Source organism: Anguilla rostrata, chromosome 9, assembly GCF_018555375.3.
Source record: "Anguilla rostrata isolate EN2019 chromosome 9, ASM1855537v3, whole genome shotgun sequence".
In the NCBI taxonomy this organism is placed as follows: Eukaryota; Metazoa; Chordata; class Actinopteri; order Anguilliformes; family Anguillidae; genus Anguilla; species Anguilla rostrata.
In genome coordinates this window covers 49,481,195-49,504,812 of record NC_057941.1, presented here as the reverse complement: position 1 = coordinate 49,504,812, position 23,618 = coordinate 49,481,195, and the positions used below count along the sequence as shown (strand labels likewise).

The following is a 23,618-nucleotide window of genomic DNA, read 5'->3' as shown; positions in this document are numbered from 1 at the left end:
AGGCCAGGCTTCGGGGTGTTTTAAAGATTCCTGCGTGCTTCTTCCCTCTTTTGTTTTGTGCTGATGCTTGGAGTTTGTCAGTTGCAGCAAAAAGGCAACTTGGCAGTTTATTTTTCACAGGAATTGGCAGTGGCTGGGAAGTGGGGATTCACACAGCCCTATCAGCAGCCAGTTCCACTTCCTGGTCCTGTCCTGTGTTTTGAGTCAGTTTGAGCACTTGTGTCACGGGTCTACAGTACATGTACCATAACTCTGCGCTCACGAGACCACCGCCTGGCCTTGCGTGGTCAAAGCAGAAGTGATCGGAGGGCTTCGTTCCTCTATGAAACTAATCAGTTAAAAGTTATCCTTTGCAGTAAAATACACTATCACGTGTTTTTTGTCATAACATTTAAAACATAGGGGGTGTGGTTTCCAGACAGGCCTTCCCCTCTCCCATGTGACAGGAGAGACACTGAAACCCCGATAAGGGTTTATTTTTAATTTTTTAATTTTTTAACATTAAAGCGTGTGTTTGCAGAGCAGTGCCATTGAGAGGCTCGAGAGACTGCAGATTAAGACCCTAAGAGAGAGAGACAGAGAAAGAGAAAAAGAGACACGGAGAGAGAGAAATAAGACAGATAAAGACAGAGACAAAGAGAGAGAGAGCGAGAGACAGAAAGAGACAGAGACACAGAGAGACAGAGAGAGATAGAGAGAGAGGGGAAAGTGGGCGTGCGGCTGACGGTGCTGCGGCTTTGTCTCGGCACGCCTCGGACAGGAGCGGCGGGTTTGAGCACGGAGGGGCTCGCCGTGGCCCAGAGAGAGAGATTCCTGCCTCCGCCGAGCGGCTTTAAAGAACAGGTTTGGACTCGCCCCCTCTCCCGCCCTCCCGCCCCCAGTCCCCAGGCCCCCCCCCCAGGCCCCCCCCACCCCAAGAGGCGCGGCTCAAACGGGACTCTCTCTCCTCAGGAGTCAGACACACACACACACACACACACACACACAGAGCGCAAGCTGCAGGATGATCCTCTCCTAGTTCTGTTTTTTTTTGTGTGAGAGAGAGAGAGAGAGAGATTTCGGGGAAATGCAGGGCAGGGTCTCGGACCCGCGCTACCGGGTCTACTATCGAACGGCCCCCGTCGGGGTGAGTACCGCTGCCCCGGCCTCCTTCCTCTCCTCTTTTCTGCTCCCCCCTTTCTTCTCTCCTTTCACGTTTCCGATGTGTTCCTCTGTAGCTCCGGTCTGTGGTGCGTCTCTGCGGCTGTTCTTCCTGTTTGAAGTTTTCGGGTCTTTGTCGTTCGGGGGTACACGTTCGGACTTCCCGAGCGGTCGCGTGCTCGAGAGGCGGTCCAAGCCCGGGGGCGGTTCTGAGGCCTCGGCACAGAACGTCTTCGGTGTGCAGAAGTGCGGTTTTTCTCAAACGGGGCCAGAGGGCTTGAACGTTTTCGCTGGGTGCGATTTGAGCAGTGCTGCGTCAGAGCATTTGTGTCCTGTACACAGCCGTGACTCTCCCTTACGTCAGGAGGAGGGGGGGGGGGGGGTGCATCTCCTTACAGATTTAATGAGGGGGAACGGTCGTGTGAGTTGGGTGCGTTCAGCTTGCGGTCACACTGAGGTGACCAGCCCCTGCACTGGGGTGATTCTGGGAGACGGTGTTTTTGGTGGTGTAGCCGCATAGAAGTCCAGCCGGTTCACACTGTTAAGGAGCTCTGCTGTACTGTCCGGCAACTGTTTGGGCTTGCGGTACTGTCTGCAGTACAGAATTTAACTCTGTTTCACTCTCTCTCCCTCTCTCTTTCACACACACACACACACACACACACACACACACTGGGTCCTGTCATGATGGCACTGAAGTTCTGCAGTCAGAGGTGTAATGGTGAACTCCAGGTTCTGCAGTCGCTGGTTGAGCAGTGCATGTTGAGGTCATGCAGTCGCTGGAACAGTTACTGCAGCAGTGGGCGGCAGTGTAGCATAATGGGTAAGGAGCTGGTCTTGCAACCTAAAGGTCTCAGGTTCAATTCCCGGGAAGGACGCTTGCTTCAGTGCACATCCAGCTGTAAATGTAAATGCTGTGTACAAAGTAGCTCTGTACAAGAGCATCTGTGATGAGTTCCACTCTCTGTTCCCCTGCATGGGATTCTGTAGTTCCCTCGGCAACGGGTGTCATGTTGAAGTTGAGGTTCGTAAATTACATTACATTTGATTACTTTCACATAATGCCTGGGGGTGGTTTGGTTTAGTCCCTGGCGATGGAGTTGAAGTGCAGTTTCTGCAGCTGTGGTTGAGGGTTGGGAACTTTAGGGTCTGTAGATATAGGTGTAGTGTTGAGCTCGAGGCCCTGCAGGTGCTGGTTTAGCTTTGGTGGTTGAGGGTTGGGAACTTCAGGAGTCTGTAGACATAGGTGATGTGTTGAACGTGAGGCCCTGCTGACGCTGGTGTAGCTTTGTGAGCTGTAGCACCGTGACATCATCCTGTCATCCACTTTCCTGCACTGCCCCAGCACCCCCCCCCCATCTCCAAACCACTGAGGCACGTCTGTGTGCATGTGTGTGTGTGTGTATGTGTGCGTGTGTCTGAAAGAGACCTTCCTGCTTGCATTCAAGGTTTTGGGTTCTGTTTGTCATAAGATACATTTTTACAGACGGAAGTATCAATAGCAATAATTGCATAAGCTTTTTCGGGTCACCGTGCTGAAATAGCATAGTTCTCTAAAACATGACATGCTGGGTGAAATATTCACTTGTTTATGAGCGTATGAATTTAAAGTGAAAGCCTTTAGTTGCCTGGTAGGAGAGCGCACACCGCAGTCATGTGGGTATTTGTATAACCCAAGCAGAGGTGTGTTTATAGGAGAGGCTTGGAACTAGTTGAGACACCTCAGGGGAAAATTGCTTTGCCGCTCAGCTTGCTTCACCCAGAAGGAATTTTTCGGCGCCACAAACAGTGGATAGCGATGGACAAAATAAGCGCACACAGATCCCTCAAATGTAGCCACCTCTTTTAAGAGCAGCTATAGATGCTGAATAACATTAAACCAAATTGTATGTATTTTACGTGAGAGCTATTCATTATTTTGTTGTATGTTTTTTTTTCGTTTTCAAACGTTTAAAATTCACCGAAGAACGTAAATTAAAAATAACATTTCCATGTTAATCCGTTCTCTTTAAGAACAGCTGTAGACGCTATAGAGTACTATTAAACCTAATTTTATGTATTTTGTGTGAGACCTATTTTGTTGCACGTTTTTTGTTTTTCAGATATTTTTGAAAGTCACAGAAGAACATAAATACATTTTTTTTAAAAACATTTCCGTGTTAATCAGTTGTTGAAAAAAAAAAATGTCTGATGCGACGCTGTAATTCTGACGCGGTGGCGTAGAAGGTGAGGTCGCTGGAGCGGCGTGCGGCGATCTTGCCGGGCCGGTTCTTTTCGTGGAAGCGTGCGGCTGTCGTGTGGTGCTGCCGCGGCCTCACGGGAACTCTTCTTGGGATTGCCGCGGGACGCAAAACGACTTTTTTCTCCCCCGCTGTGGCTGCGCGACAGAACCCTTATCTCCGCGTTTCAGCTGTCCTTATTTTCCTCTTTTCCTTTCCTTTTTTTTTTTTTTTAGAGGAGGACATGCGTTCTCTCCCAGCGCTTCTTAGAAAACCGTGTCTTTAATCTGTTTGGACTCGTTAAGGCCCGTGCAGACTGCTGGGAAGGGCTCCACCCTGCTTTCTCTCCTCTGATTGGCTGATTTGGGTTCTGAAACTCAGGAGCGTCTCACCGGTGGTGAATTTTATGCAAGAGCTAAAAAAAATAAAGATTCTTAGAAAGCCAAGATCTTGTGTGTATGTGTGTGTGTGTGCCTGTGTGTGTGCACACATGTGTGCGTGCATGCGTGCGTGTGTGTGTGCACATGCGTGCGTGCAGGTGTGTGTGTGTGTGTGTGTGTGTGTGTGTGTGTGTGTGTGAGAGATACCCAGGAGCGCTGTACGGGGGGAAGATGGGACAATTCCAAAGATCCTGGCTGACAGGACCCCTCAAAAAATATTTGAACATACTGTAGGTTTTGCTGGAATGGCCTGGGGTGGTGGGGTCTTTTCATGGAGCCCAAAATCCTTGGTCTCACCCCTGGCAAAACCTGTTCCTTAGCTTAAACAGAAGCTCCCGTCTAATTTGTGGGAAGCTTATTCCATTCAAGTGTTTTTTTCAGTGGGAGTTTTTCATTTCCTGTAAGGATGGACTACTGGGTTTGTTGACTGACCCATCCTTTCAAAACAAGCCTCCTGCACTTTGTCTTATTTACTCTTCATGTCATGCTGAGTATATGTGTGAGTGTGTGTGTGTGTGAGTGAGTACGTGTGTGTGTGTGTGTGTGTGTGTGTGTGTTGCCTGGGAGTTGTCTGGGTTTGTCCTTCATTACAGTAATCCTTTCTGGCTTTCTGGAAATGGGTCCCTTTAAATAACTTTTTCAGCTGAGGGATGGAGTGTGTGTGTGTGTGTGCATACATGTGTGTGTGTGGTCTGCATGTGTGTAGATATACAGCACAGAGCCATAGCTGGGGATGTTTAGCAGAAGGCTGTGCGTGTCAGTGTCAGAGCTGATAAGGGCTCCCAGGCCTACAGAAGTTCCCCCGGTAACACTGCCTAGTCCCACAGCAGTACAGCACACTGAGCAGGCAGCCGGTGTGACCTACATACACACCAGAGGGGCTTTCGCTCCAGTAGCTGCTAGTTATCAATCCAGCGTTCGCACGCTCTGCCTGAAGTTCAAGTGCTACGATGCTTCTCGAGGGGTAACGGGGGGCGTGTCATTTTCAAGAAGGTCGTCTCATCAGTCACTTTTAAAATGTTTTTTTTTGTTTTTTGCTTTGGCTCAGGGGAAACTTGCGCTGTGGGTGGGCTGGTGGCAGGATGGAAAATATGCAGCGGAATTTTGATCGGCTGGAGAAAAAACAAAAAGATATGGGTGGGGTGGGGGGGGGGTTCAGAGATTAACTCTGTGAGCAAGAGCAGGCTGGGAGTGGGGGGGGGGGTCAGCGTTTTCCCTCAAAGTGTTGATGATGATGATGGTGTTGGTGGTGGCAGCGTTGTTGGGGATCCTGGCTGTTGGGCAGGTACGCTGCTTGTGTAGCAGGCTGGGGGTGGGGATGGTGGGGAGGACAGTGTTTTCCCTCAAAGCGTTGATGACCCGTAGAGTTAGCGGCAGCGTTGTTGGGGCTCCAGGTGCGCTGCGTGCGTAGCCCGCCCTGGAGCTCTTCCTCCCGGCCTCCGCGGCCTGCATGTGCCCAGGGCACGGGTACGGATACGGCCTTCTGCCAACGCCGCGGCGCCCGTTTCCCCGGCAACGCCCACACAAACGTGTGGATACATACATACCGCGCTCTACCGTGTGAAGGGCTCTGGAATATGTACTGTTCCAACAGCCAGTGAGATAAACAGAGACAGACTGAGAGAGAGAGAACAAGAGAGAGAGAGAGGGAGAAAGAGGAATTGAGAGAGGGAGGAAGTGAACAGAGACAGAAAGAGAGCAGAGAAAAAAAGACGAGAGGGAGTAATAAGTAGTGCAAACCTGTGAGAAACATTGGAAGGCAGTTTTGGTCATCTATTTCTCCTTTCTCCCCCTCTCTCTTCCCCCCCCCAGATCTTGGAGCAGGTTTCGGGGTTCAGTCGGGGCCTGCAGGAGATGAGCCCCTCGGACAGCTCATCCCCCGTCAGCCCGGACTCCCCCGGACCCCCCCTGGCCACCACCCCCCGCCAGCTCTCTGACGCCGACAAGCTGCGCAAGGTCATCAGCGAGCTGGTGGAGACGGAGCGCCCTACGTCAAAGTGAGTCCCCCATCCCCGCGGGACGTCCCGTCTGAGCCTGCCCCCCTGCCGCAACCGTCCCCTGCCGCGATCCGTCCCGCTGCGGTCCCATCTCACCCCTCCCCCTATGTAATCCATCTCTCTCCCGTCCTGTCTCACCTGGTCCCCCTGCTGTGATCCGTCTTGCTCCCGTCCCGTCTCACCTTCTCCCCCACGTCATGAGCCGACCCGCCGGGCCGGTCTCGCCCTGCCCCCCTCGTCCCGCTCAAGGACACGGGATCCGCATGGTTACCCACGCCCACGCTCCCCACACGAAAAACACCGCTCTGCACCGTAACAAGCATGAACACATTTCACTGAGCAACACTGAAGGTTTGCACACCGCCCTTTGTGCAGAACACCGGTGCTGGCAAAAGCCAAAAACAAAAACTCACAGCAACACGGTGTGCCTACTGCTGTGCCTGCAGCTTTGTTGACTTAAAATGACGTATGTTCTGGATCCCTCTGGCCTTCGTCAGAGTCTTAGAATGAAAGATCCTCTTATGAAGACGTCCCATGATTGGTCCCATGATTAGCCAATGACATCAGTGAAATAATCGATATAATTTTGACTTCTGAAGAAGAACAAAAATAAAGCATGGTTTTTATGCCCCCCCCTGCCTCCACCACACTTAAACTTCCCGCTCCCCTGAGTGTCCCGGAAGCGAATTCCTCCGGATTTGGCCGTGCGCTAACTGAGCGTGTCCTGCGCTTGTCTTTCAGGACCTGAACTGCCTCATCGCCAGGTACCTGACCCCCCTGCAGAAGGAGAGCTTCCTCACTCAGGACGAGGTACGGCAGCGTCGCACCCGCAGCCCAAATTCTGCCTCTTTAAAAAGGGAATCTACACGCCAATTACGTGTTGGTGTATATCATTATCCCTCCACCGAAGGTTAAACAAAAAATAAATACATTTTCCCAAGTTGTGGTTGCCTAGATATCTCACTTGCCATATTGTGCTTCTGAAACAGGCCTCTTTGACTGTATTCTACGTTTTTCATTTCTGCTAAACAGGGAGAAAGTGGGCTGCCATTTCAGACAAACCTGGCATTTGCTGATGCTCTCTGTCTTTAGCTCAAGTCATTCACACAAAATTAGAGGGGAAAAAAAAGGCAGAGCCAAGCAAGTTGACATAACAAGCATGACTGTGCTTAAAGTCAGTTAATGTTGTACGAACTGACGGATTCACGGTGTACATGTTTAATACTCAGCAGCACACTGCTCTCCTCAGGGCTTTGAAGATCAGTTAAGATAAAATGTCAACAGCTGACAAGTATTTTTTTGGGTGGCTGTCGGGACACGTCTTACCCAGAGTCGACTCCTGAGAATCAGCGTCTGCTGGTGGCTGCTGTTATCTCCGAGAGATTAGTCACAGCCAAATCTGGAGTCAATAGATTAAGGAAGAGAGAAACTGGTTATAGAACCCGTTTTTTTTAAGATTTGTTAATTTGTTGTTTTATGGTGGACTGTGCAGTCTGCACTCAGTAGCGTTCAAAGATGTTATGACTCATTTTAGAAACCCACTCGCCTTAGAATGCTGCTCATCTTAGAACACTACTCATCCTAGAATGCCACTTATCTTCGAATCCCACGCGTCACTTATCTCGTCTGCCGTGGCGGTGTTTATTTGAATCGAGCCTTCGTTGCAGGGAAGTGCCAGGACTGACTGTGTGCTGTTTTTTTATTTTATTTTATTTTTTTTTTTTTTAAAGCTGGACGTGCTCTTCGGGAACTTGGCCGAGATGGTGGAATTCCAGGTGGAGTTTCTCAAGACTCTGGAAGACGGGACGCGGCTGGTCCCGGACCTGGAGGCGCTGGAGAGGGTGGACCAGTTTAAGGTAGCCTTCTGTCCGTTACATACTCACCAAGGAAGACAAAACCTAAAACTTGTGGGCATAAATGTGAAATAATGTTCCTGTCTTTTATGAAGCGAGCACACTGTATCATCAGGAAATGAGATTAAACTGAGATTGTATTGAAATACTGTAATGAGGCCACAGCAGAGGGAAATCCCCGAAAGAACATGTCTATAGGGCAAAGCAGGGCTAATGGCCATAAAGCACTGACCTTCAAAGGTTATGCTTTATTGAACCCCGTGGGGTAATTTGACCCCTGCATTTAACCCATACTTGCTACTTAGGAGCAGTGGGCAGCCACAGTGCAGCGCCCGTGGACCAGCTCCAGTTCTGAGGGGCCAGAGCCTCGGTCAAGGGCGATGGCAGGAATGTACCTAACCTGACACACATGCCTTTCCTCCCCCCCCCCGACCCCCGACCCCCCCGCTGCAGAAAGTCCTGTTCTCTCTGGGCGGCTCTTTCCTGTACTACGCCGACCGCTTCAAGATCTACAGTGCCTTCTGTGCCAGTCACACGAAAGTCCCCAAAGTCCTCGTAAAAGGTAAACCCCCCACCCCACCTCCCACCAGCACCCCACCCCACGCCTCCAATTCCTCCTCGACTCGCCCCAGAGCTCCCCATTTACCCCCACAGGGCCACTCCCAGGCTCCCCAGAGGGACCGTCCCGCACGATCGCCCGATTTAATTTATTTTTGGGGCTTTGTTGTCCCCCCGATTGTTCCCCCTGGAGCTCCCTCCAGCCCTCTGTGGTTGATGTGGTCTTGGCAGGGTCTCCCTCTCTAATGTGGCCTTGGCAGGGTCCCTCTCTCTCTGTCCCCTGTGGGCGGGGGGGGGGCTCGCTGTGCGCCCCAGTTCCCAGGGCCCTAATTTGTCGACGCGACGGGTGGAATGTCCTTCTTTTGAGCCGTTCTTGGCGGGACAGGGGGGGAGGCTGGCATAACCGGGAGAGCGCAGAGAGCGAAAGGGGGGGACGGGTCGGAATGAATTTGGGGTTTTGCAGTTCGCCCGTAGCAGCGGTCGGAGTACGTTCGCGGAGAAACCAGCTGTTGAGGTGCACGTTGCCTGCGGAAAAGTTCTAAAAGTTCATTTCCAGAAGAAAGGGAAGGGCTCTTTATTTTTCCCAAACTGCGGATTAAACTTGTCGTAGTGCACTTAGTATGTCTCCTTTCCAGACAGAACCGTTCCTAGATTCCATGCTTTTGTGATGTCATATTTTCTGGGTTTTTTTTGGTCGAATCCTCTCTCACCGTGGTGTGTATTTGTGTGTGTGCGTGTGTGTGTGTGCCTGCGTGTGTTACTGCAGCTAAGACGGACCCCGACTTCAAGGCCTTTCTGGACGTGCGGAACCCCCGACGGCAGCATTCCTACGCGCTGGAGTCCTACCTGATCAAGCCCATCCAGAGAGTGCTGAAGTACCCCTTACTGCTGAGGGAGCTGCACTCCCTCACCAACCCCGACAGCGAGGAGCACTACCACCTCAACGGTGAGTGTGTGTGTGTGTGTGTGTGTGTGTCTGTGTGTGCGCATGTGTGTGTGTGTGTGTGCACTGCAGTGTGTGTGTGTGTGTGTGTGTGCACTGCTGTGTGTGTGTGTGTGTGTGTGTGTGTGGCGCTTGTGTGTGTGTGTGCACTGCAGTGTGTGTGTGTGTGTGTGTGTGTGGCGCATGTGTGTGTGTGTGTGTGTGTGTGTGCACTGCAGTGCGTGTGTGTGTTTGTGTACATGAGTGTGTGTGCACTGCAGTGAATCTGTATGTGTGTCTGAAATGCAGCGTGTATGTGTGTGTGTGTGCATACTTCAGTGTGTGCGCAAGTGCAAGTACGTGTGTGTGCGCGCACTGCAGTGTGTGCGTGTGTGTGTGTGTGTGCACTGCAGTGTATCTGTGTGTGTGTGTGTGTGTGTGTGTGCGGACTGCAGTGTATGTGTGCTTGTGCTTGTACATTTTTTGTCTGTATGACAGTGCATTAGGACGGTGGGAAAGCATCCCACGAAACGCTCGTTCTTAATGAACTCTTACTTCTTTTCATGCAGTCGCCATGAATGCCATGAACAAGGTGGCGAGCCACATCAACGAGATGCAGAAGATCCACGAGGAGTACGGCGGCGTCTTCGACCAGCTCATCGCCGAGCAGACGGGCGACAAGAAAGAGGTGAGGCGGCGGCCCGCGCCCGAGCGCGCGGAGCTCGGCTAGCACGCGTCCCCGCAAGTCACTGCGAGACGACGTCCCCACAAGTCACTGCGAGACGACGTCCCCACAAGTCACTGCGAGATGATGTCCCCACAAGTCACTGCGGGACGTCCCCACAAGTCACTCCAGCTTATTATCGATTTCTTCTGCCCACGCTTGCCTGCCTCTGTCTCTGTTTGAGAGTGAAAAAGAAAAAAAAAAACCCCAATAATTGCCCCCCCCTCCCAGACTGGTCTGATACTATTCCCTGGAGGGGTGTTTCTCACGGCGACGGGCCGTAAATGGCTTTTCTCCCGCTTTAATTTCACGCTGCTTTGAAGCCGCGGCGGGTTTTTAAAAGGTATTACGTTTTTTTTTGGTGCCGTATTTTGCAGTATGGATCTCTCCCAGGCCGGTTTGGGCTGTGCAGCTGCTGTATTAGATGGGGATATCGCCCGAGCTGTCATATCAGAGAGTGTGTGTGCGTGTGTGTGTGTGTGTGAGCTGAGTGAGAGTGATATACTCTGCTCTGTGTGTGTGTGTGTGTGTGTGTGTGTGAAAGAGAGAGAGAGAGTGAGAGTGATATGCTCTGCTGTGTGTGTGTGTGTGTGTGTGTGTGTGTGTATGTATATGTATGTGTGTATGTGTATACTGACTCTGGTGTGTGTGTGTGTGTGTATGTATATGTATATGTGTGTATGTGTATACTGACTCTGATGAGTGTGTTTGTGTGTGTGCTGCAGGTAGCCGACCTGTCGATGGGAGACCTGCTCCTGCACACCAGCGTGGCCTGGATCAACCCCCCCTCCTCGCTGGCCAAGGGGAAGAGGGACCCCGAGCTGGCCGCTTTCGGTGTGTCTCCACACGGGCACACGCTGGGACTCCTACCCCCCGTCCATATTCATTCACTCATTTACAGCAGGGCTGCCCCGCCCTGTTCCTGGAGATGTACCGCACTGTAGGTTTTCAGTCCAACCCTAACAAAGCCACACCTCATTCAACAGCTAGAGATCTCCTTGAGCTGCCGATGAGTAGAGCCAGGTGTGCTAAATCAGGGTTGAAATGAAAACCTACGGGGCTGTAGATCTCCAGGAACAGGGCTGGGCTGCCCTGCCCTAGCTGTTGAATGAGGTGTGCTAAATCAGGGTTGGAATGAAAACCTACAGGCCTGGTAGATCTCCAGGAACAGGTCCTGGCAGCCTGATCTATGGCCGTCAGTTGGTCAGCTGCCAACAGAAGCGTAATGTTGTCCAAGTCTAACATCGCTGGCTTTCCACTTCAATTCAGTTCTATTTTATTTGTATAGTGCTTTTTTTTACAGAGACAGTCACAAAGACGCCGTAATGGCTTTTTAAAGAATAGAAACGCCATTTATTTCTAAAGCTTACGGCCTAACAAGGGTACATTAATAATCATTCACTGTGGCGTGTTTCACAGAAGAAGTGCATGGAGGTTGTTTTTCAGGTCACTTGCCATGCGCATTAGTAATTTCTTAAGGTAACGCTACTTCAAGATCTGACCTTACAAGCACAGAAGGACGATGAGCTTGGAGCTTTACTCAAGCACTTAGTAGTCTTTAGGGAATGTGTGGTGTAGTGGTTTGAATTTGGGTTTCTCCAACCTAACATGTTTTTTTTCCTTTTCCTTCCACTTTTAGTCTTCAAAACTGCTGTCGTGTTTGTGTACAAAGACTGCTCCAAGCACAAGAAGAAAATAGTAAGTGCTTTTTCCTTTTCTTTCCATCGTTGAACATTAATACAGATTGACAAGTAACCTTGCTAACCACTGAGGTCTACTGCCTTTGGATTTCCAACAATTAATTATTAAACCCAGCAGCCAGCGTACCAACCTTATTTATCTGGAATTTCCCTCTGTCTCATTTCCATAGTCAACCTTTAAAGTGTGTTAGTGCAGTCTCATGCAAGAATTGTTTTCATCAAATGTCAAAAGCTGTTAAACCTGTGATTGGTCATTGTGTACTGTGAACTCAAAAGGACAGTATCTGCTCTGTGAGCGTGTAGTCTGGCCTGTCTCACTGTGAACCCCAATATCATTCTGTGAACGTGCAGTTTTGCCTGCCTCACTGAACTCAAATATCTTCTCTTTCAGCGTGTAATCTGGTCTGCCTCACTGAATTCAAACATCCTCTCTGTGAGCGCATAGTTTAGCCTGCCTCACTATAAACCCCCAATATCTGTTCTGATAGCAATACCTCTGGCCTGGCTCAATCCAAGCCCCCTAGTGTCTGCTCTGTCAGTGTTTACTCTAGCCTGTCTCATTGTGAACCTTAGTGGTTCCTCTGTCATCGTGTATTCTGGCCTAGATTGACGGTAAACCCCATGGCCTGCTGTCTCTCCATTGCAGGGCGGATCGCACCGGGCGTCAGTGGTCGAGGAGAGGGACCCCTTCCGGTTCCGCCACATGATCCCCACCAACGCCCTGCAAGTCCGCGCTCTAGGAAGTACGGGTAAACCTTAAATTACCTCTCTGTCTCTCTCAGAGGTGTGTTAAAGTCCAGGGGTCAGAAAGCGAAAGTCCTGCCGTGCGTTTCTTCCACCCATAAACTCAGCCAGTTGATTTAATTAGTTCCAATTCCTGGCTGAGGAATTACGCTAATTAGCAAATCCAGGTGATTGAAACAAAATACTGGGGAGGACTTTTACTTTCTGGACCTGAATTTTCCACCTCTGGTCTCTCTCTCTCTTGTCTACGTCTTTATTCGTTGTTGTCCATATGTTCTTTTCTATAAAAAGCACATTTAAGTATTTTGATGGCGACCAAGTGAACAGCGTTTAGCGACCAGGCTAATTCTGCAGCTCTGAAGTGGTGCGTCAGGCGGTGTCAGCGCAGGACTGGAGGGACAGATGCAGAAGTGACACTCGCTTTATTTCCCTCTGGAGCACAGAGTATTTAAGGACACTTGGCTCACGGGGAAGGGACATTCCCGTAAGGTCGTGTTGGGGGGGAGGGGGGTGGAGGGTGCTTCTTGGGTCATCGGAGGAGTTTAGGAACTTTTCTGGTTTATGAACCATCCCCCCCCCCCCACCCCACCCTCTTGGGGGGAGGGGACATGACCTCGCCCCAGACCTGCTGGGTTACACTCCACTGCTTCCTTTTATGGCCAGAGGGGATCATGGGAGACTGGATCTCTACACATCTGCTCGCTGAACGTCCTTCACCATCGCTGCTCCTAACGGCTGCTTTCAGAAGGCCGGAATGTGAACTCCTCCGATGTTCTGCATCGTTTAGAACAGTGCTCCTCCGGTTTAACAGCTGGAGGAGGGATTTGTGTTATTTTTATGCAATCCCAAAAACGAACAGATAATGTGTAACCCTGAAAGGAGCAGAAATTGATTTTTGGCTGTGAATGGTATTTCAATGAACGCTCAAACAAAGCAGGTCTCATTCAACTGCAACAGATTTGCATTGAGCTGCTAATTAGTAGACTCAAGTGTGCCAAATTAGGGTTGAAATGAAAACAGACAGGACTGTAGATCTCCGGGATCAGGGTTGGTCACCATCGGTATATAGTAAAACAGGTTCCGGATAGACTCAGCAGTCACCTTATAATTGTAAAGCGCCCTAGAATTGCGATGTTCTTCTGTCCTTAAAGTGTGTAAGGTGGGGGTTGTGTAACGCGTGCCGCTTTGTCTCTCCCCCCCCCCACAGATTCGGAAGGCACGGCCATGTGCGAGCTCGTTCACGTCAGGTCCGAGTCGGAGGGGCGGCCCGAGAGGACGTTCCACCTGTGCTGCAGGTGAGCCAGGGCCGCATTATTAACCCTTTTGCTTGACCATCTCCAAACCAGCTTCAAACCAGGTTGGAACCAAGCTGGAATTTCCACCAGGTGCTGTGTGATTACTGTGGGATAATGTGTGGTCTAAAGCTGAAGAGAGACTCAGGCCCCGCCCCCTTCTCTCCCCCCAGTTCCCCGGAGAGTAAGAAGGACTTCCTGCGGGCCGTGCACTCCATCCTGAGAGACAAACAGCGCAGGCAGCTCCTCAAGACCGAGAGCCTGCCCCCGAACCAGCAGTATGTCCCCTTCGGGGGCAAGAGGCTCTGCGCCCTGAAGGGAGCCAGGCCCAACATGAACAGAGCAGGTGACTCACTCAGTGACCGACTCACTCAGCGATTCACTCACTCACTGACTCACTCAGCGATTCACTCACTCACTCACAATTCACCAATTCACTCAACGATTCACTCACCAATTCACTCACTCACCCACTCACCGATTCAGTCACTCATTCACTCAGCAATTCACTCACTCACTCAGCGATTCACTCACTCACTGGGTCATTCGCTCACTCACTGACTGATTCACTCGCTCAATGATTCAATGATTTATTGGAGGTTTGAGGTGTGTGCGTGCATGTGTGTGTGTGTGTGTGTGTATTGGGGAGGAAAGTTAGCCGGTTTTGAGACCGTTGTTCTGAACCCTTCTCTTTCCCCGCTCATCCAGCCACCACCCCGCCCTCTCGGACCCTGGGCCGGAAAACGCTGGTCCGTAACCGCTTCACCATCGACACCGACATCGTCTTCCACGGCAGCCCTGCCAGGGACACGCCCCCGCGGCTGGCCACGCCCCCGCCCCGGTCCCCGCCCCCTCCCCGGCAGCACGCCGCCGCGCCCGGCGGGGACACGGACCGCTGGGTGGAGGAGCAGTTCGACCTGGGTCGCTACGACGACCAGGACGACGTCAAGGAGACGGACATCCTCAGCGACGACGACGAGTACTGCGAGTCCCTGCGGGGCCCCTCGGCCGAGCCCGGGCTGGAGGCCCCCGTGGGGGCCCTGTCCCTGGAGGCGGGGCGGGAGGACGAAGGGGGCGGGGCCCAGGGACACGGCCATGGCCACGCCCTCAAGCTGTCCCACCTGCGGAAGCAGTGCGCCGTGGAAGGGGCGGTGGTGGCGGACGGGGAGGTCGTTTGGGTGCGGCGGGACGATTTTGTGGTCTCCCGTGGCGAAGACGTCTTCTGAAACGCAGCGGGGGGGGGGGGTGCCGCGAAGCTGATGGACACCGCGCGCCTCGTTTAACGAACCTCCTGACGAGCTTCACACGCGAGAGACTCGCGTCACGTCACGGGACATCCCGACCCCCCCACCCACCCTCGCCCCCAAATCTCCCATGATGCTTTGGCAATCGCGTTCCTTTCCGAAGCGAAAGACGCTTTGGAGCAAAATGCACTCTGCTCTGTTCGGATGGAGCATGGAGAGACCCAGAGCTCAAGCACTGTAAACCATTACATCATCTCCATTCACCTCGGAGCAATACAACCCCCCCCCTCTCCATCCCCTCACCACCATCGCCCCACCTGCTCATGCACCAATATGAGGCTCTGAAAGAGCGACCTCCTCATACAATCACGTCATCCAATCACGCGTTCGGCTGGGCAAGCTTTGCACATGAACTCAGGCAGCTACGTATCCTGGACTGCAATTTGTTCTCCCCCGCAGCAACCTCACCCCCCCCCCCCCCCCACCCCGCCAACCCCCTCCCCGCAAATTTTATATTTTTACATTTTCGGAATGTGGGTATTCTTACCTCTTTCGGATGGTGGAGAGACGATTTCTGTGTCATGCTCAAGGGCTGCGTTATTTATTCTGTCCTGTAGGGGGCTCTCTGTGAAAAAGACTGCTGTGTTAATTAATCTTGTAAGGTTTACTTGCGCTTGTACAGTCTTAAAGTTGCGCACACACCTACTGTTGGAGCACATAGTTGTTGTTTTTTTGTTTTTTTTACAGACCATTAAAAGCCATAAATTTCCGTATCTCCGTTTTTTTTTTTTGCCTCAAGGCGTGATTATCGGGAGGTACTGCGCTTTTTCTGTTCCGTTTACGTCACATTCCACCGAGTTCTGTTTACACGACGTTCCACTTTCCAGTATTAACCACCGCCCGTCTTCACATTAAGGGAAGGGATTAAACAAACAAAACAAAAAACCAGTCCTGTTTTACTTGAACTTTCAGAGTTACAAAATCATTGAGAAACTCAAATAGCAAGTATACAAACACTGAAAATCGCGTCATAGTCAGTTTTTGTTTCTCACAGTGGATTATTTAATTAGTTGTTTAATAGGTATACCGTCTTTCGATGTATCTGGCCTATTCCAGATGCTGTAGTTCTGTTTTTTTTTTTTAATGCGTCTGCTTGACACTGTTTATGGAAAAACTTGGACTGTGCGAACCGATTGACGCAGATTTTTCCATCTATTGAAATGGCACTTAACGTCATAACTCAAATGTCAAATGGAGTTGGTGCTGCCTGTGTTTTTTTATATTACAAGATGCGTAATACACCCATTACCACCAACTAGTCAGAATTAAATATTTTTTGTTCATTTTTTCTAAAAAAAAAAAAAAAAAATGCCATGTTTGTTAATGAAATTTTAGGCTTGCCACAGCAGACAAATATATTTTTTAATGAAGACAAATCCCTCTGGTTGTGACATGCAATCAAACTCTGGTGTGAACGATCCCTTTAGAAGGACTGTCTGTGTTGAACAGAGGAGAGAAATCCTTTATAGAACTACCCGTTGTGCTACCAAGATTTACTTTTTAAACCTGTGTAGGTACATAGAACTGTGTATTAATATTATATTAAAAATAAATTGTTTTCTTAATGTGTGTGGACTTCTGTAATTTCATTTTCAAAATACATTATCTCCTATAACATCCCCAATGTTTAAATATCTTTTTCCCCAGAGTGACAGCAGCAGATAGATCACAGCCTGACAATTTTTCAGTTAGCACAATATAAATGTGTATATTTTCTTCTATATAATTTATGAACAGGAATATAATACTTTCCTATTGACTTTGAAGTATTTAATTTCTAAATAAACAAGAGAGCTGAAGGTCAGACGTGGTCTGGCTGTTCTGATTGGATACTTGCTTCAAGTTAACTTCTGATTGGCAGCTCACGAAACAGACATACCCCGTCTGATTGCTTAAAATGTGAATCCAAATTACTTGTATAAGAAACATGGACTCCAAATGGCCAATGCCAAAAATTGGCCTGTATAACAAATCTATTGCTATCCGGATTAAAAAATAAAATTAAAAAAACAACGAAAACCCAACTAATTAAAATAAGCTTAATATCATAGTACTTCTTTATTTGTGTACAATATAATTAAGGGGGGAAATCAGTATATGTGGTACATTGCAATAACCACCTATGTCCAGCAGATAGAGCACAAAGTCTACCTTTCAAAACGTGCGACTAAATTGCTGGCTCTAGGTCGCTCTAGCCAGTTTTATTTTATAGGTCAACGGTTCAGTCGGCATGGATTACAGGCTACAGTTGGATGCAATACAATGGACTATAACAACACATAAAATTCAGCTATTGTCGGACAGGCCTACTGAATTTTATTCCACCGGATGGCGATAAAGAACACGTGTAGAGTTGCAGATGTGGCTTACTTGCGAAGTGCACTTAACGGCGACCTCGTCCTTTGGAATGCTTCGGGACTCGTCCCTTTTGACCTGGCTAATGAATAATTATTAAATCATATCGCTCCAAATAGCTTTTTCATTATCTTCTCTTTATTCGTTGACCTGAGGAGGAAAGCGGAGCACCATATCACTTGCCGATAGTGATAGAGAAACGCGTCCAGTTAAAGACCGCTTTGTTCCTACAGATAGACCCTGAACTCAGTTTTTACGGAATTTCACCCTAATGACATGCTAATGAAGTTTAGTATGTTAAACCGACCACATTTAAATGGCAATGTGCCGTTAAGCATAACATATTTTCTGTCACTGGACAGCCATGCTCTATGTGAACAAACAAACCAATAAATAAACAAATACATGAATACATACACTGCCTATACATTTGATGGCATCTTTGTTCTAGTGTTTAGCATGTTTTCACATTGAATAAAATGACAATTGAGAATTTACTCGCTGTCTTCTAATGTGTCCTTCCAGATCTTATCGATCTTCGCTTAAAATTGTATGTTCCGAAAGTAGCCTACATTGAATATAGATTGACCTATTAGATTACACAATGCATCCGTTCTGAATGTAGGCTACACTGCATAAACTGATTTTCTTTTCTTTTTTTTCTTCTTTAAAAATCCGTGTGTGGTAGTGTAGTTATGGGGTTGCCTGCTTAATCTTGTGGGAGCTTCACCCGGCTGTTATGGAGATTAGATTTGCATTTTCATCAGGACGCGAGCGAAGAATTAATCATTTCTCGATGTTCCAGATCAGAGACGACGTCGGGGGCGAAATTTGCCAGATCCGAAGTTAATCCTCCCCCGTGAGCGTGGAAGTGGTAGCTCGTGTGACAGTGCCCCACACACTGAGCTCGCGCACGGAGCGGGACGCTCGTGGTCCTTTTCTACAGTTCTCTTGCAGACATTATGTGCCGAGACCAATAAAGAGAGCGATGCATTCGATGGGAAGACGTTTTGAATAGGAAAGCGGTGCCCTTGTTCCTACCAAGAGTGATGGGTTAGGACGGGCAAGCAGGGGCTCGGTTTGAGCAACACTTGCAAGAGAACGTTTTTTTTAACCCTCTCCAGAAAGCCGAGATAAAGACAGTGATGGAAGTTGGATGCCAATTTATTTCTCGTTCGGATACAAGGACTGGCGCGAATTAAAGAATATGGAGATCAACGTTAAGTTTGACTCCAGATCCACGGAGAGGAGGAAGGGACTGCAGTTATGTTTGCTCTACTTCATGACAGAGGTGTGTCTGAGTTCGCAGCAAGTCCTTAGAATTGGTAAGTTGGACATGGTTTAAAGGTTTGTGATGTTATGCTTTTGCTTGTTGACATATAAGGTAACTAATTTCAAAGGTGCACGAGCATGCATGGAATCTGTATTACTTCACCGCTTATGGACCTCTATGGCCATGATCCGGAAATTTCATAAGTGGGTGCGATAGTACACCTTATACATGGTTTACCTTGTTAGATTAGTTAAATATCTCACGGATACACTTGTTCGTTAAGTTTTCTACCTCATTATCACGGTTAAGACTAAGAATCTTGTCACAGCTAAGAGTCTTTTCGTCTGTCTTTTTTCCCTTCTAGTTTATATTTTGGATGAAGGAATTCATTTACAGAGAACTGTTGCGTAATAGTTGAATTTTGCAACCAAGCATTTAAAATACAGTAAGTTGGAGTTGTTATTGCGGCGCTGTGTTTTTGTTATAAGTACTGTGGTGTTTTGAGGTCTATATTAATCGCTTTGTATTGTTAACTAATTGATTGATTGATTGATTGCGTTCAAGTTGTAGCCTATCCGTTTTTCGAAATAACCGTTGGGGAAATGCTCCAGACGCTAACTCTGGTGAAGTGGTGCTGTCTTATTGTTGCTCAGTAGGCTGCCGGCAGTGCTGTCATGAAAACACGAAATAAACGAGAAAACCGCAAACGTTTGATACACATTTAAGGTGTAACAGTGTGTTATGTTCTTCTTACTTCATTCTTAAACCCCCGGCATACTCCAAAACGTTGCGCTTTTATGTCATTAAGGTTTAACTGATATAAAATCATTGCGGATGGCATGTGTGTTTACAGACCACCTGTAAAGTGAATCCACTATGAGTCTTAAACTTTTTTCTTAAAAATAAAATAAAAATCCTGCTGATTGCGGGAAAATTAAGAATTTGAAGAAATACCAAGGTGTTAGCACCAATGACCAGTTGTCTGCGCGTTCAGCACTTGAAAGTTCACTGATTTCAGCTTTGGGTCCATCAATTAGGGAGTACAAAATGTAACGTCTTTCACTTCACAGGAAATTAAAGCATTAGGTCTTGGAGAACTTATGACTGATTAAAAGTCCATTAATTCGTATGGAATATTAATTCTATATGCATTTATGACATAATGGGATATTAAACCATCCCTCATTAGGCTTTTAAAGTTCCAATTAAAAACAATTAACAGCTCTTTCTACTTCAGAAATTGCATTTCATTTTTGGAAAGCCACCATTCTTGGGGGTTCTCCAGTACCAGAGTTGGGAACCCCTGATCAAGCAAAAGTTACACAGGTCATCAGTACAATTCTGCGTCCTTCGCTTGTCTCCTCCAATATTGGGACACTGGAGGGAGAGAGGACACAAATATCTGTTTCAGGGGCACAAAGGAGAGAAGGTGGTAGTGGAAAGTTGGATGAATTTTTTAAAAGTTTTGGGACACACCCAGGATTCATTGAACACAGGGATGTCTAACTACAGTCCTGGAGGGCCGCATAGCCTGCTGGGATTTGTGGTTTCCTGTCAATCAGCGGCCAATTAAGACCTTGAGGGCAAGGTGTGTGGACTGAAAACCAGCAGGTCAGGATGTCCATGTCCTGGAGTGTTAAATCTGGGGTGTCAGAATTCAGTCCTGGTGTGCCACAGTGTCTGCTGGTTTTCAGTATGTTTCAGTGACGGTGATTCATCTAAGCCACTGATTGGCTAAAGAGTCCTTGCACCTTGTTTGCTGTTCATTGAAAGAAAACTGCAAATATCTACATAAACGGTAGCTTTACAGTGTTATAATTTTTTTTTTTTTTTTTGCACCTGCTTTCATCCTCCTTGAATCTGCCCTGCCGCGATTGGTCAGAGCCTTTAGAGGAATTATGGATGACTTCGGGATTGGGGCAAAGGCTTATCTTTTTCAACGTCTCATACGTTATTCTTACCCAAAAAATGTTTTCATTTTGTTCCTATGGTGGATGCCTCCTTTAATAAACACCTTTTCCAGAATGGCCGCTGTCCGATTATTTATTTAAACTTTCGGATATTTAGAGAGCTTTGACGCCTTAACCCAAGCTACTGGTAGGCTCACACTTGTGTCCGATTCTGACCAATTGTGCGATTGCGGGGAATGTTTTGGGGGCCACAGGCACTGGAGTTGATTTGACACTCATGATTTAACAGTATTGGTTTCTGGTTTGATGACTGTTGCAGAGAACCTTCACATAAAGCACCAGGTCTGTTGCCCTGGAGAGCCACAGGTTCTGCTGGTTTCCATTGTTACTCAGCACTTGATTGAGCAAATGAAAACTATAAATTGTCCCTTCGACTCCACTCACCTGGGTCCTTGCGTCTGAATACCTCGCTGATTCAGAGGAGAAGGCAAAGGCCTTCGGACCCCGTGACTGTACAAGACCAGGGTTGCGGACCCCTTACCTAACGTAGTGTTTGAGAACTTCAGACCCACCTAATATAACTGAAATCATATAACAAGGCTGATTGTCCCTCAGCTAAATGACACTGAATGGTGTCTGTAATGTGTATTTGCATATAATTATCTTTTAAGATATGTTTGTCCTTTCTTTAGTTAGGTGTCCCTTCTTTGCAAGTGGTTTCTGAAATGTTTTTGGCTGGACGGCAACAGCGGGGCCAACCCTACAGATGCGAATGTCTGTGACTGACTGACTGAGTGATGAAGTCACACTATTGGTCGGCCGGATCACGTGTGTTAGGTCCAGCCATATACTAGGTTTTAACCTGCTCTTGTTGCCTTTAGAAAAGCTGTGACAGATGGAGCATGCACATTTAAAAAACAAATTTTATTATTGAAAAGGCTCATCAAATATTAAAATATGTTTGATGCCTGTCAACTAGTCTCACAGCTTCCCAAAATGACCAGGGCAGCAGAATAACTGGCTCCCTTCCAGCACAGACTGAAAATCCACCCCTTCAGACATCCTGATTCCGTTCTCTTCCCATCCTAGCCCTCCCAACCTTTGCACTAATTCACAGTATGTTATTTTTATGGTTTTAGCTATTTCGTTCCTCTTGTAAGGGCTTGCTATAGGTGTGGAATGTATGGATTTGTGATTTGTACTTTGTTTCTTGGTTGGCGTAGTTCACTTGCAATAGTGATGTTATTGATGAAACCACGTATGTTTCTCCTAACTTGTCCATATCGATATGAGCATCTGCTGAATAAACGTAATGCAGTGTAATACAGCATAATGTACTGTTGGCCTGCCGGAGTCAGACGATAAAAAATCTCTGTTCAAAGCTAAACCAGAACGATAAACTTTCCCACATCAAAAGAACGGTGCCGCTTCAAAGCCGGATTGTGAACCGATCGCGTATGTGTGTTTTGCTCTGGGGAGACCGTGTATCTGTCAGAAATGTTAAATCGGCGACCGAGCTGTGGGTCTCTCTTGCTCGTCTCGCTAACGACGCCGGGAGGATGGTGCGACGGTAAAATGCGCGGAGCCTTCGCAAAAGCTTACGTGTCCTCGTATGCCGCTAATGCTGTTAAACTTTCCCAAAATTTCTCGCACTTCGCGAGGCTTCCTAATTTTAGTCGTGTTCCAAAAATTGCTCATGTGAGTGCACCGTTCAATTACTTTCCCCCTTTAGAGTTACACTGCTCTCCAACTCCATTTGGAAATTCTAATTTTTTAATTCTCATTTTAAAGACAATGCCCCCCCCTTCCCCACCACATTTTTCCCTCTTATAGTACAATGTAACAAATGTCATTGAATTTGCCATCTTGTCTGAAAGATGCTTGTGCTGAATCGGGGGGTGATTCTGTGGAAGCAGGGTTCAGATGTTTGGGGGTTTTTTTTGTTGGAAGACGTGCATTCTCCAGAGGAGTTGGTGGCAGATTGAATGTTTATGGATGAATACTTTAAATAATGGCTTCTGCCTTCTGACAAATGGGGCAGGTAGGTTTGTCTGTTGAGCTGGGCGTCCAACGCTGATCCAGCCGGGTCATCTGTACACCGTGACTCAGGTGTAAAGAGGAGTTAAAGAGAAGAAAAGGCATTGAGCTATTTTAAAAGTCCACTTGCAATCACTTTTTGAATCTTGCAGTTGAACCATTCGTTAAAGAAGCCCCAAGATAGAGATGTATACTTCCCTTTTTTTCAGATTTATAAATAGAAACTAATGAAATTTTGTTTTTTTAAATGTAAAATTGTCTAAACCTGTGCGCTGGTGGTCTCAAATGGCGTGTCCGTTCTGAATGGACGTTCACTCCAAGTTCACTTCCGGTGGTTTAGGGGGCCGTCGAGTTTTTGGTTGAGGGTGCTTTAGTGGCGTTGGGAGGCGAGCTCGCCCCCTTTATTCATTTGGGCTGGGTTCCATTTCACATAAGAGTGAGCAGAGATGTTTACAGGCCCTGTGGGAGAGGAAAAAATCACGCCAAAACCAGCAGGCTAAGCACTCCGGTCTCATCCGATGATGGAATGGCCACAAACACGGTTAAGTTTACGGTCTCAACTTACTGGAAATGCTGTATCTTAAAGCATTTTTTGTTTTATTTTTTTTTGAGAAATTAGAATTTATATTGAGAAATATAGATTCAGGCTTCTTGTAATTCATTTGGGAGTTTTTGTCCTCCGAACTTTCTGTTTATTACCAGGCACTTTATTAACCTGAAAAACACATTTTCTTGAAAGCACAACAGTTACTGTATCTCTAAACATACACAATAAAAAAATACTTGGTATTGAGAAATATAGATTATTTCTAGTCTACGGTCATTCATTTGGGAGTTTTTGTCCAGCAATACCAATTACAGTTTATTAGCTGAGAAATGGCCCGGGCTGCGTATTTCCTGTTTGAAGATAAGGGGGTAATTTTAGAAGTACACGAAAGGCGGTGTACTGTCCCTCAAAATTAATCCCTCTGCACTTTTATACAGGGTGGTGAAAAGTGGTCAGCCTGGCCTGTGGGCTTGTTTTATAAAGGGATCCAAATGATTCCGTCAAGAAAAAAGAAACACGACCAAGCTTCCTGTAACCTCACCCAGAGCAGATTCAAACTGAGGTACTCGACACATTCCTTGTTGTCCAATTTGGGTCATTGGA

At 47.8% G+C, this 23,618-nt stretch overlaps 2 protein-coding genes across 10 annotated transcripts in view; both read left to right on the top strand.

The window, feature by feature from the left end:
- LOC135264038 (rho guanine nucleotide exchange factor TIAM1-like) overlaps window positions 1-16,462 on the top strand; it is a 63,735-nt gene extending 47,273 nt beyond the window's left edge. The window contains 12 exon segments of the mRNA XM_064352626.1: window positions 5,612-5,800; window positions 6,538-6,606; window positions 7,527-7,652; window positions 8,103-8,211; window positions 8,974-9,153; window positions 9,699-9,817; window positions 10,579-10,687; window positions 11,493-11,551; window positions 12,200-12,302; window positions 13,505-13,592; window positions 13,763-13,935; window positions 14,298-16,462. Of these exon segments, the coding sequence (XP_064208696.1) occupies window positions 5,612-5,800; window positions 6,538-6,606; window positions 7,527-7,652; window positions 8,103-8,211; window positions 8,974-9,153; window positions 9,699-9,817; window positions 10,579-10,687; window positions 11,493-11,551; window positions 12,200-12,302; window positions 13,505-13,592; window positions 13,763-13,935; window positions 14,298-14,815 (1,842 nt within the window). The 3' untranslated portion in view covers window positions 14,816-16,462.
- Window positions 16,463-17,965: 1,503 nt separating this feature from the next.
- The window catches only part of grik1a (glutamate receptor, ionotropic, kainate 1a), a 44,979-nt gene continuing 39,326 nt past the window's right edge, over window positions 17,966-23,618 (top strand). For 3 of the 9 annotated variants that reach the window (XM_064352621.1, XM_064352619.1, XM_064352618.1), the window contains exon 1: window positions 17,967-18,573. In XM_064352621.1, the coding sequence (XP_064208691.1) occupies window positions 18,405-18,573 (169 nt within the window). In that variant the 5' untranslated portion in view covers window positions 17,967-18,404. Of the gene's footprint in view, window positions 18,574-23,618 lie in introns of all 9 variants that reach the window. The other 6 variants (XM_064352617.1, XM_064352616.1, XM_064352624.1 and 3 more) reach the window with 3 other exon arrangements.